The following is a 13,121-nucleotide window of genomic DNA, read 5'->3' as shown; positions in this document are numbered from 1 at the left end:
TCAAACAATGTGATTTTCTGTTCCCCCCACCCCCCACATTCTGTCTTTCATGGTTGAGGTTTACCCATGTTGACAATTACAGGCCTCTCTTATCTTTTCAAATAGGAGAACTTGCACAATTGGTGGTTGACTAAATACTTATTTGCCCCACTGGAATAGAAAAGTATTAAATAGGAGTGTGTTTGGTTGATCTCGCCAAAGAATATGGCCGTAAAAAAATCGTCACGTTAAAACATCAACGCAAAAACAACACTGGGAGTTTAAGGCATGTGTGGATGGTTCGAGAAGTTCAAAAAGAGGAAGAGAATTCACTCTGTTGTTTAGCACGGTGAGGCAACTACCGCCGACCACAAAGCAGCCGACAAACTCGTGCAATATAAAACAATTGGGGATTGATGAAGGCAAAATGAGATGAGGACCGCAGTGAAAAGGCAAATGACCAATATTTTAAGTCTTTATTTTTTGTTTTTTACATGATGCACAGCTCTTTTTTTGTTTATTGTGCAATAATCCAATTGTAACATGAATTTAGTACATGTTTTGATACATTTTTATGTTTTATAAGATTTGTGTCTGAATTTGGGGGCTTTGGAGCAGAATTTTCAGGTTAAGAAACTTTTCAGAACCAATTAATTCAGCAAGTAGTGGTACCACTGCATTCATGTTAGATGCATGTCTTATTTTTGTACACTCAGTGTCGCCAAACCTCAGGTCTTACTCATGTGGTTAAAAATCACCAGTAGGGTTACCGGCCGCACTTGTTGACAAGGATCACTTGTCTTTAGCTTTGTTGAAACCCTTGGCCTACCCAAATCTATTTGGAGTTAAAATATGGTTAAATTGGTAAAAGGGAGGGAGGGGACACATCTGGAGTAAATCTGACTGACCTGGAGGGACACAAGGAAAGACGAATTCCAAACTGACTTGTACAGTAGGCTAGGGTGTAACTTTTGAGTCGAACATTGGGAGATTCCCAGAAAGCAAACCGACGTTGAAGAGATTTTCGATCAACATTCGCTTGTCGATCTTATATCGTTGAATCAACGTTGACACCTGATGTTGATTTGTCATCACTTTTGCACCCTCAATTAATGTTGTTTCAATGTTGAAATCCTTCCAAAACCTAAACAGCATTTCGATTATTAATAATATTGGAACAAAGCTGAATCAATGTTATAATTTCCTTCATTTTCAACCATGACCCTATTATTGCTTTCAAATATGCCTTTATTTAGAGGTCCTGCTTAATTTACATACAGAAGAAACAGCTAGGTTGACTAATAAAATATCATACTGAATAAATAATAAAAATAACTTTTCTAGATTTCAAATTATTTTTAACCACACTCAGAAAACATATTTCAAACTTAAGCCTCCTCCTCCTTCACTCAAATGAGCTTCGCTACGAACCTTGCCACCAAAGCGGTCTGGGGCATAGCATAGCCACTTCTGCACAACAGCAGCTAAACAAGTCCTACCAATGGTTAGAGAGGGCTGGACTGAAAGACAGCACATCATGGCAGCACAGGAACAGGCTTTGAGCACCAGAGCAATAGAGGCCGAGATATACCACACCAGGCAGGATCCCAGGTGCAGGCTATGCAAAGAGGCCCCTGAAACAGCCCAACACATAACAGCAGGGTGTAAGATACAGGCAGGAAAAGAATATATGGAACGCCATGACCAAGTAGCCGGTATAGTGAACATAAACATCTGTGCAGAGTATGGACTGGAGAATTAGAGGTGGTGGAAAACGAGAGGGCTGAGATCCTGTGGGACGTCTGGATGCAGACTGATATGATGGTCATGGCCATCCAACCGGACATCCTGATCATGGATAAGCAACAGAGGTCAGCCGTTGTGATCGATGTAGCCATTCCCAACAATGGCAATATCAAGAAAAAGGAACACTTGAAACTAGAGAAATACCAAAGGCTCTAGGAAGATCTGGAGAGAACCTGGAAGGTGAAGGTGACAGTAGTGCCTGTGGTCAAAGGCGCACTCAGTGGTAGAGTAGTTGTCCCCCAACCCAGAGGTTGTGGGTTCGATTCTCTTCCCTGATGAACTCACCCTGCCCTGATGAACTCGCCTAAGTATCCTCGAGCAAGATACTGAACCCCACATTGCTCCTGGTGCTGCGTCACCAGTAGGTAGGTGGCGATGTAGTGTAAAGCACTTTGAGTGCCTTGAAAGCGCTATACAAGTATAACACCATTTGCCAACACCATCTACCCCTGGTGAAGTGGCTCCAGCAGATACCTGGTGAAACATCAGACATCTCTGTCCAGAAGAGTGCAGTCCTAGGAAGTCCTACTTCGCCGGACCCTGAAGGTCGTAGGCCTCTGGTAGAGGACCTGAGCTTGAGGTAATATTGAACAGCAGCCTCCCTACCAGGGGCAGATGAGGGAAGAGTTATATACAGTATACACTACATATAGGTTATACTCTATAAGAACCTTTCTGAACGGTGTTTAGGAGTAAATATAATGGCATAATATGACATAATATTATGTCATATTTCTATGAGCTGTTGATAACAATCTTTTTTTGTGTGTTTGGAGGAAGTTTTAAAGAATGTCACTCTTCTTGTTGATGTGTTCATAAATTATTTCTTTCCATTATAGATGGCTCTTACCAGGAAGTTGCCATACTATCAGGCAGTGTTGGTCATTGGAGTACCCAACAGTTCAATGGAAGTCATATTATTTGGCATGGGGGGAACGCCACTGAATCACCAGGAAATGGGACACTAATGCAGGGAGATGCAACATTTGACCCATTAGGAGGACACACAATTTGGCAGGTAACAATCAGATGATTAGGTATGTACTCGTTGCATTTAGTCAAGTAACTTTTTTGAGAGAAACACACTTCGGTTTTTTGCTCTTTTAACAAAGAATTGAGACTGTTTTATGTTCATATCTACCTAAGAATTCGGGGATTTAAGCATTTATTCACAAGAATTTTCAACGTAAAAAGCTTGTTTACATATGGCAGCTTCCACATTGACTAACAGACTAACATCGTACTTCGACATATTTACATAAAATAAATACTAACTGCACATTTTTTTATTTTTTTTTTGCTTTTAACAAGAATCGAAACAGTTTTACGTTCATATCTATAAAGAATTCAGGAATTTAAGCGTTTATTCACAACAATTTTCACTGGAAAAGCTCTGTTTACATTTGGCGGCTGCCACATTGACTAACAAACTAACATCGTACGTCGACATATTTACGTAAAATAAATGCTAACTGCATGTTTTTTGGTTTTTTTGTTGTTGCTTTTAACCAAGTGTTGAGACTGTTTTACGTCCATATCTACAAATAATTAATAGATTTAAGCATTTATTCACACAAATTTTCACCGGAAAAGCTCTGTATACATATGGCAGCCGCCACATTGACTAACAGACTACCATTGTACGTCGACATAATTACGTAAAAAAAATGCTAATTGCACGGTTTTTTTGCTTTTGACCAAGAATCGAGACTTTTTTACGTCTATAACCACAAAGAATTCAGAGATTTAAGCATTTATTCACAAAAATTTTCACCGGAAAAGCTCTGTTTACATATGGCGGCCGCCAGATTGACTAACATCGTAGCATCGTACTTCGACATATTTGCGTAAAATAAATGATAACTATATATATATATATTTTTTTTTTTGTTTTTTTGTTTTTTTTGTTTTTTTTGTTTTTTGTGTGCTTTTTACCTAGAATCGAGACTGTTTTGCGTCCATATCTGTAAAGAATTCAGAGATATAAGCATTTCTTCACAGGAATTTATTAACGAAAAAAGCTCTTTGTCTGTGATTCCACTTGGTCACCTTTGACGGTCACGGCAACAATGCAGGCCCCCTATAAATAGGCCCTGTGTTCCGTCAATATCATTATAAAGTTTATGTTAGTTACATGACCACACACAAGCTTGCAGTTAGAAGTCCTATGATCACGCCAGCCTGTTCAAACACGCGGCGTCTTTAAAGCACGGTAAAAACGAAAGTATTTGACGCAGAGCGTTGGCGCCAACATTACTGGAAAGCGCGGATTTCAAACTCTCAAATGGTGTTATCGCTAAAATGTTTGTAGCATAGAACGGAGCCAATGTTCTTCCACTTGACTCTCATGAACGATGTTAGAATATTAAACCCACCTTCTTATTTTTTTCTGTTTTCTTTCATCTCCAGGTTATAGTAATCGTCTTCCTCACTGGGTCACTTTCACTTGTTACCGTTGTTGGGAACATCCTGGTTCTGGTGTCCTTCAAGATCAATAAGGCGCTGAAGACTGTGAACAACTACTACTTGCTGAGCTTGGCGTTCGCTGACCTGACCATTGGCACTCTATCAATGAACTTGTATACAACCTATATCATCATGAGTCAGTGGGCTCTGGGACCAGTGATCTGTGATTTATGGCTGGCAATCGATTATGTGGCCAGTAATGCTTCTGTCATGAACCTTCTTGTCATCAGCTTTGACAGGTAACCCATTGCTTTTCCTAGGTTTTCGTCTACCTACTTTATGATTAAGCTGTGAGCACAGACAGACAGCCCCAGTTACTAGCAAAGTCCAATGTATTATTTTCTTAACTTAATGTTCTTATATACAGTATTTATTAAATTCTTCAACTTTATTTTTCTTTTTATTTCAACATCTTATTCTCTTCGTTTTATCGGCACAGCCATGTAAGTCCATGTCATTAACACCAATGTACATCCAAGCCATTGATGGTAATTTACGTCAAAATTTCAACAGGAAGTGACCCCGAAATGTCTCCAAATTAACAGGAAGTGACCTGATAACAAGGTGTAACCCCCAAATGTCCCCAAATCAACAGGACTTTACCTGATATAACAGGACATGTCCCGAAATGTCCACAAATGAAGAGGAAGTGACCTGATAACAATGTGTATCCCCCAAACGTCCACAAATCAACAGGAAGTGACCTGATATCAACAGAATGTGTCCCTAAATTTCCGCAAATCAACAGGAAATTACCTTATATCAATAGGACATGTTCCCGAAATGTCCCCGAAATCAACAGAAAGTGACCTAATAACAGGATCTATCCCCCAAAAGGTCCCCAAATCAACATGAAGTGACCAGAAATCAACAAGCTGTGTCCCCGAAATGTCCCCAAATTCACAGGAAGTGACCTGTTATCAAGTGGAACTGTCCCCAAAATGTCCCCAAATTCACAGGAAGTGACCTGTTATCAACAAGCTGTGTCCCCGAAATGTCCCCAAATCAAAAGGAAGTGACCTGATATCAAAAGAATGTGTCCCTGAAATTTCTCCAAATAAACGGGAAATGACCTGATATCAATAGGACATGTCCCCGAATCAACAGGAAGTGACCTGATACCAACAGGCTGTGTACCCAAAATGTCCCTAAGTGACCAGATAACAACAGAAAGTGTCCCCGAAATGTCCCCAAATCAAAAAGAAGTAACCTGATATAAACAGTGAGCCTGAAATGCCCCCAAGTCAACAGGACGTGACTCCCACCCCCACTCCCACCAATCCCACCCCATCAGAAATTGTGACTTTGTGTTAAAAATGGCCGCGAATAAAGCGATAACAGAGTATACACTACAAACTTTCTTCAAATAAAGGAATATTTACTTACGTTTGATCATGGACGGACATGAAGAAAAGTTCTCCTCAGACACATCCTGCCATGGTAGCTGCACACAACAACTGCACACCGCTCTTTCACTGTTGTAAAAGTGGTCTTATTCGCAGCCACATCAGCTTTGGGAGCAAAATATTATAAGGATGAAAAATTTGGCAGAACACCGGCAATAGACCACTATCTTCGGGTCGGCTCGGGCAACTTCGCGCTCCTCCGACGTCGGTCGTTTTGTCCGGTGGTCATTCTCTAGTTGCTTCCCCGGCAAACGAGCTCTCCAGCAGGCAGCAGGGGAACAACGAGCTGTCACTTGCTTGCCACTGGGCGGGTTGCGATTGGCGAAGACAATCGACAACCCCGCTGCCGTGTGATATGATCCGGGGTAGTTTGTGTGATTTTTCGCTTCGAAAGGCGAGAATAAGACCTGGCAACGCTGCTCAGTTCGGGTTAGCATGTCGGCTAGCTGTCACGCCTCTTGGTTTGTTTATGTTATCCGGAGCCGGGGCAGGGAAATGACAAAAGCCGGACTAACTCAGTTGGCATAAAATATTGTTCGGTAGGTGCAACAAGTCGACAGTTTTGACCATTACGTCGTACTGAATAATTGCATTTTTAATATTTCATATTCTATTTCGCACAAAACTGTTATTTGTCATGACCATACCATTTATTTAGCAATTGGGAGAATATACTTCGATAAAAAGAATATCCTGTCAAAATATTGGACTAGAAAGATTGAAAAAAATGATGACATTTTGCTGCTCTGTGTCATGTTTTCCTCATTCTGAATCTTCCCTCTCAATGGGCTGAATTGTAAATCAGATGAAATTGTGACCCTGCCGACGTCATCCCCCAGCTGGGAACGCTAGAGCGCTATAATGACAGGCGTGGCTAAATGGCAGATTAAAAAATTCTAATTTCTCGTCATCTGCGCTCTGCCGAATTGTTGTATATAGTGGAATCGTCTCAAAATATTAGTCTAATTCACATAATAATGCTATTTAAGACTTTTTTTTATCCTTTTATAGGCATTTTAAAGGTCTGTGCTGAGTGATCATCACACACTAAATGTAACTTGTAGTGTTAGCATGGCATTCACGTTAGCTACAGGCTAATGCTAACGAACCAGCATCCACTTAAACTCTCTGACAACTTTTTTTTTTACTACAGTTCATGGGGTCCAGGTCGGTAAAATTAATTGAAAATAATGTACTGTTTTCCTGCTGAGTGTGTATAATCACCAAGGTGGCGTTGTCCTTGTAAATGTTTGAAAATTCGAAGTACAGTAGTTGGAAACTTTTTTTATATATTTCTTTATGGAGTAAAATTTTTAATTTTACAGACGAAAACATTTTTAGTAAACGTCGACTAAAACTAGACGAAATTAGTCGAGTTTTTTTTTTTTTTTTTTTTTTTTGACGAAGACAAACACATTTTGAGATGACTAAAACATGACTTTGAGTAAAATGTATTATCATCTAAAAGACTATGAATAAAATTGAAATGGCTGCTAAAAACAACAATGCTCAGAAGCAAGTGTAGCAGGACTGTTAAAAAAGTTGTTTTGGATACTGAAATTGCTTCTGAATTGTTTTCTGTTTGTTTTTAAAGGTATTTCTCTGTGACCCGACCTCTGACATATCGTGCAAAGCGCACCACCAAGCGGGCCATGACCATGATTTGTTTAGCCTGGTCCACATCATTTATTCTTTGGGCGCCAGCTATCCTATTCTGGCAGTACATCGTTGGTGAGCGGACAGTACCGGATAATGAATGCTTCATTCAGTTTCTGTCTGAGCCCATTATTACATTCTGCACTGCTATAGCTGCATTTTACTTGCCAGTTACGGTAATGACAACGCTGTTCTGGAAGATCTATCAGGAGACAGAGAAACGAGCTAAGGATATACAAGGTCTGAAGGGCTCCGGTGCAGGAAACAGCCAGAGTCAAAACCACAGAAGTGGCGACAGTGTGAACAAGAGCCAAAAGGAAAAATCAGAAACCTCAACACAACAAATGAATGACGGGAATGATGAGCAAAATCAGCTGCCTTCAGAAAACGATAAGGACAACTCGAGTTTACCAAGAGGAATGAAAAGCAGAGGGAAATTCATCTCTTGTTTTTCATCACATTTATGCAGTGGTTTTAAAAAATCTAACGCCACCGCAGCTGCAAAGCGTTGCGGTGACAGTCTAAACAATAATGACGCTTCAGAGGAAGAGGAAGAAGTAAATGATGCAGACCAAACAAGGCTTTCAACAGGTCGGCTATAGTAACCCTAACCTGTGTTTAACTTTCTTTAAAGCTGGATTTACACTGTTTACGGTTGCAAACTAAGAATTGGGTCTACATTTTAAATGGTTTGTGTGTGCGTGTGGTGTGAGGTCTATCTAGGACAGTACTTCTCAAATAGTGGGGCGCGCCCCCACAGGGGGGCGCAGAGCGATGCCAGGGGTGGCACATGTGACCTCGGGGAACATGCTTTTTTTTCCTTTTTTTGCCATACTAGAATAAAGTGTACTTGCGCATCCACTCAGTGGGTGGCAGTGGTGCTCTCATTTTCAAAGTGCGTGCAGTATTTTTGAAGTAAGCAAGAGCACACAGACGAGAGATATATAGAGCTGTGCGCGGTTTTCGAAAGCCGTTTTCCGGCAGGACTCACGCAGTGACCCACTGTCTTCTCCGGTTCTCATGTGTCCCCCCGAGACGTGACATTTTCGGCTTAGGATCGTCACGACGACCGCCGTCACCTACGGTTCTCCCTCGGCCGCCGACAATGCGCTTTTTTCGGGCCGTTTGCCTTTTGACTTTGACATTTAATACAGTGGTAGGTGAGGAAAGACCACTGTTTACTGTGCCTAAAAATGATTATAGCGGACAGCCGGAAGCCAAAACGCCACTTAAAGACATTAGACCCCAATCTCATTGATAAGCCGCTTGGTTGTTTTTCAGCAAAAAACGTGCCGAATATTGCCAATAATCGTCCCGCTTTGTCAGTGTTATATAAGTAAACCAGTGAGCACTGTTAGCATGCTCAGTGGAAAATAACCCCACACTATTGCAAACCGGAGATGGTACTGTGAGCAGCGAAAATAAAAACTGTCCTTTTGTCCAAAGACAACTCCCCCTTCTATTCAGTTTTGTTTTTTCGGTCAAATTTTTTGGCATATTGTCCTCATGAGTTAATGTTTCTAATCAATTTGAATTTGTTATTATTTACTGATTTTATTTTTCAGTATCAAATGTTAAAAATGTACCTTGAGTGTATTTTTACAGTTTGGATGTGACTTTTTTTTTTTTTTTCAATTCAGGCAAATTGATGCGCGTTAAGTCTTTTCTGTTACAAACAAAACAATGTTGATAAAGTTATACTTTATAAATTGATCTCTGTTATTTTCTGTAATAGAAAAAAATGACAATGTGAGGCAGAGGCGTACTTATAATAGTAATATTATAGACAAATGATACTATTTACAGTGGCGGCAGAGTTTGGGGGGGCGCGGAACATTTACGTCTTCCTTGGGGGGGCGTAACAGAAAATAATTGAGAAGCACTGATCTAGGACAATGTAAAAGTTAATCAAATCATACTAATATTAATGATCAGCACATCTCTACCTAATATTTATGGAGGTAGATTTGTGTCTTTATCAATCAAAAAAAAAGTCACTTCAATCAAAATATATAATTTCAATTAAAAAGAAGTCCCTTTAATTAAAAAAAAAAAAATAATGTGTTTGAATGCAAAAAGAATGCCTTTATGATCCAAGAGCCTGACGGAGTGCCGCGACGGTACACTATGGTGCCCCTTCTCGGTACTCTGGTGGGAACCCAATGTCACACCCCCGCACCGGAGGCCGGTTGCTTAAGCGACTGGACTGTACTCCTCCGTACCGGCGTGTCGCGGCACTTCGGTTGGTCCCCGATAGCCAGCCGTCAGGCCAGCGGGTGAAATTTCCCATGTTGAATCAAATTAAGCAGTAGGGTTTCGGATCATAGAGGCGCTGCCTCGCCTCAAAATCATCTGCCTAAGGCGCTATTTTCAGCTTGGGCTCGAGCCGACGGATGGGGCCGGCAAGTGGTGGCCATGATTCTTGCTTCATCATGCTTTTATGGCTTACGCCATTGGCGTAGTCACTTGTCACTCAAAGATGTTTGACCAATAGTGCGAAGTGAACATTTGTGTCAAAATTTCAATTAAAAAGAGTGCCTTTAAAACTTTTTCCTCTTCAATCAAAAAAGGTAGTTCAAAATTTTTTGCACTTGAAAAAAGTGACACTTCAATTAAAAAACCCATTTCAAGTATAAAAATAAAATCTAAAAAGAAAAAAAAAATTGGAGAGGGCAATTTTATTTTTCTAATGATTTTTTTCTTTGATTAAACATGTTTTTTTTTTTTTTTGATTGAAGCAACTGTTTTTGGGGATTGAATGATTTGGTCACAAATGTCCTACCCACATAATATGGCAAAAACACAAAAAGGATTGCTTCAATCAAACAAAACATTTTCAATGAAAAAGTAAGTGTTCAAATGCATATTTTTGAGCCTCAAAAACTTTTTTTCTATGATTGAATTTTTTTCTTTCCTTGATTGAAGGGATTTTTTTGGTTGTTTGAAGCAACTTATTTTTTGATTGAATAATAAAGACACAAATGTCTTAGCCGAAATGTGGCCCAAATGCAAAACATTAATTAAACCAAAAAAGTTTTTTCAAACAAAAAAAAAAAACTTGTGAAAACGTGTGAATTTTGGGGGTTTAATGTGTTAAAGGAGCAATATGTATATGTTTAATAATTGAATATGCTTTTCAATTATTAATTAAAGGGCCCTACTATTTCAAGAGACATTTAAGAAACATGTTTTTTTTTTTTTTAAATACAGGTAGTCCCAGGGTTGCGACGTACCTGACTTATACATGATTTTCACTTTACGAGGCTGGAGTGTCGTTCGCCATTTCATCTCTAGTTGTTTTTTTGTTTTGTTTTTAGTCACGTAAACAGTACCTTATTGTACCTCACAGTATCTTTTTGTTACTTAATTTTATCAATATGACTGTTCTGCCCTTTGGTGAAATGTGTATCTGATTAGAATGTTGACCATAGTTTTGTGCTGCAGGCTTTTATTTTGGCGCAGGAAGCATAGAGCAGGTTGTACTTTTACTACTTTTGCACATGAGTAAGAGCCCATGTACACACGAAGAAGAGCGCTCGCACACACATGAGGAAGAGCGCATTTTCAACAACAAAGAATTCATGCAGCCAATTGAGAGAGAGAGGGGGTAAAGATTACAGCTTAGTTAGCTTGCTACCTAGCTACGACTAAGCTCCAACGTCTTGACGGGGACATCGCAATGACATATAATACATGTTTTAAGGATAGTTATTTTGAGATTTATGGTGTATTTAGGGGTACTTTTAGGGTGAATTCCGATTCACGCAAAATTCGGGTTATGTCGCCAGCGTAGGAACGGAACTCGTTTGTCACCCTGGGACTACCTGTACATCTCACACAGTTCTCGATGGTTAAACCGTTATTTTCCCATCTTAAAAGTCGATCGTCATCACGGAAAAGTTGTTATTGTTTAGAATCTGTTTTTACAACGGATGTCCCTCCTACTCTCCATCAGTCAGCCAATTACGAGATAAGTTCATTGTTTTCGTCCAGTTTGCCATAGCTCTGTAGGCTTCATACACTAAGGTTGGAGAAATAAGACCAGGATATGCATATTCGTCGCGCACTTTTTCTAAAAGTACATTTACTTATAACACAAGAAAGTATACTGAACTTTACTCAATTACAGTTACTTGTACTACAGGTGTGTGTACTTACATGTACTTGTATTACAAGTTTGTGTTCGTTTTTGTGTGTACTTAAACCACAAGTAAGCCTACATGTACTTGCGTGTACTTGTAATACAAGTACAGTACTTGTACTTGTGTTACAAGTACATGTTTTTGTATGTTCATAAACCACAAGTACATGTACTTGCGTGTACTTGTACTGCAAGTATGTGTGCTTGTACTAAAATTATGTGTTTTTGTACTACAAGTATCTGTACTTGCAGTACAAGTATGTGTTTTTGTATGTAAATAAACCACAAGTACATGTACAGTACTTGATTACACTTGTACTAATGGTGGATGAGGGGAATGAGGGGAACCTAAAATTGTGTCCACCTGTAAGTGCTTTGCGATGGTGGAGGGGCTCAGCAGCACCAGCCGGTCGGTTGGGAAAGAAAGCAGAGTTCTAGATGTCAAGTGTCCAAACAGAAGCGGCTATAATAAAAAAAAAAAAATTTAAAAAAATAACAGAAATACAAGCTCAATTCTTCACTAGTCATTTTTACTAAAGTAAGATGATTATGAAAGTCTCCGGTTCAAGGATGGAATTAAAATTGAAAAATGCCTCCCATGGATGTTAATATGACAAGATCATTGAATTTGCTATCAATCAAAAAAAAGGATTTAGCCAAAGACAGATCATTTAATCATCATGCAGAGAAGCCAGCCAAGTCCCGCACACTGCCCATAGATCTCCCAAGCGCAGCGTCCAGTGGGTGTGATTATTAACCTAGCCTTTAGCCAATGACTCGTCTTGTTTTGCTGTCGTGGATCAATGTACAACATGTCAACTCTGGAGAAGCAGCGCAGGCCGCACTGTTTAAAGGACTGAAGCTATGGGAATGAATGAAAAGCAAGCCGCATCATAACCAGTGATAAGAAGCTAATTCAGAACAAAGTTAATGACATTTTCACACAAAAGTATACATTTTTTTGCACATTTCTACATTATTTTTGACATTTTGGCAGAAGCAGAGCAGTCTTGCAGTCTTCGAGCAATTGCCACTGACTTGAACTACAAGTACGTGTACTTGCCTGTACTTGTACTATAAGTACGTATACTTATACTTATACCAACCAGCACAGCAAAGCAACCCACGCAATTTGTGCAGAAATTGCATTTTCTAGTTTCCAAATTAAATGCAGCATTGGTATGATAACATACAGTAGCTTCAATCTCCTTTGCACTGCATTGCATTGTTGTACACTTCAACATAATGATCCTGGTTCCAGTACCGTTGTTGGCCAAGTTTCAAAGTACATGCATGGGGCTATTTTATATAATAATTACTTTGAATCCTCGACCAAATCATTTTTGAGACATTCCTGCCTGCTTGTATGCAGTAAAACCTTTGTTTTTTTCCCCAACTAAATCCGGCGTTTGAACGCAGCGTGTGTTTGTTTATCACAGTGAAAGCCAAATGCTCTGCCTGGGTCGGCCCCCAATGGAAAGGCGTGGCACAATGTTTGTGGGAGCTGTCTCGTCAACTGATGGTGAAGTCTATGGTTTAGAAAATGTAGTATTTATTTGGATCGAATATATCAGTCTGTTATGAAAACACAAATGTAAACTAAATCCTGCATTTGAACACAGCGTGTGTTTGTTTATCACAGTGAAAGCCAAATGCTCTGCCTGGGG

At 39.7% G+C, this 13,121-nt stretch overlaps 1 protein-coding gene across 3 annotated transcripts in view; it reads left to right on the top strand.

Annotated features, from left to right (window-relative positions):
- The window catches only part of LOC130909559 (muscarinic acetylcholine receptor M1-like), a 45,775-nt gene that overhangs the window by 28,899 nt on the left and 3,755 nt on the right, over positions 1-13,121 (top strand). For all 3 annotated transcript variants that reach the window (XM_057826192.1, XM_057826194.1, XM_057826193.1), the window contains exons 3-5: positions 2,625-2,803; positions 4,195-4,490; positions 7,252-7,904. In XM_057826192.1, the coding sequence (XP_057682175.1) occupies positions 2,625-2,803; positions 4,195-4,490; positions 7,252-7,904 (1,128 nt within the window). The remainder of the gene's footprint in view (positions 1-2,624; positions 2,804-4,194; positions 4,491-7,251; positions 7,905-13,121) is intronic.

The sequence above is a fragment of the Corythoichthys intestinalis genome, chromosome 21 (genome assembly GCF_030265065.1).
Source record: "Corythoichthys intestinalis isolate RoL2023-P3 chromosome 21, ASM3026506v1, whole genome shotgun sequence".
Taxonomy (NCBI): Eukaryota; Metazoa; Chordata; class Actinopteri; order Syngnathiformes; family Syngnathidae; genus Corythoichthys; species Corythoichthys intestinalis.
Note: the sequence above shows the minus strand (reverse complement) of the source record. Positions and strands in the feature narration are given on the sequence as shown.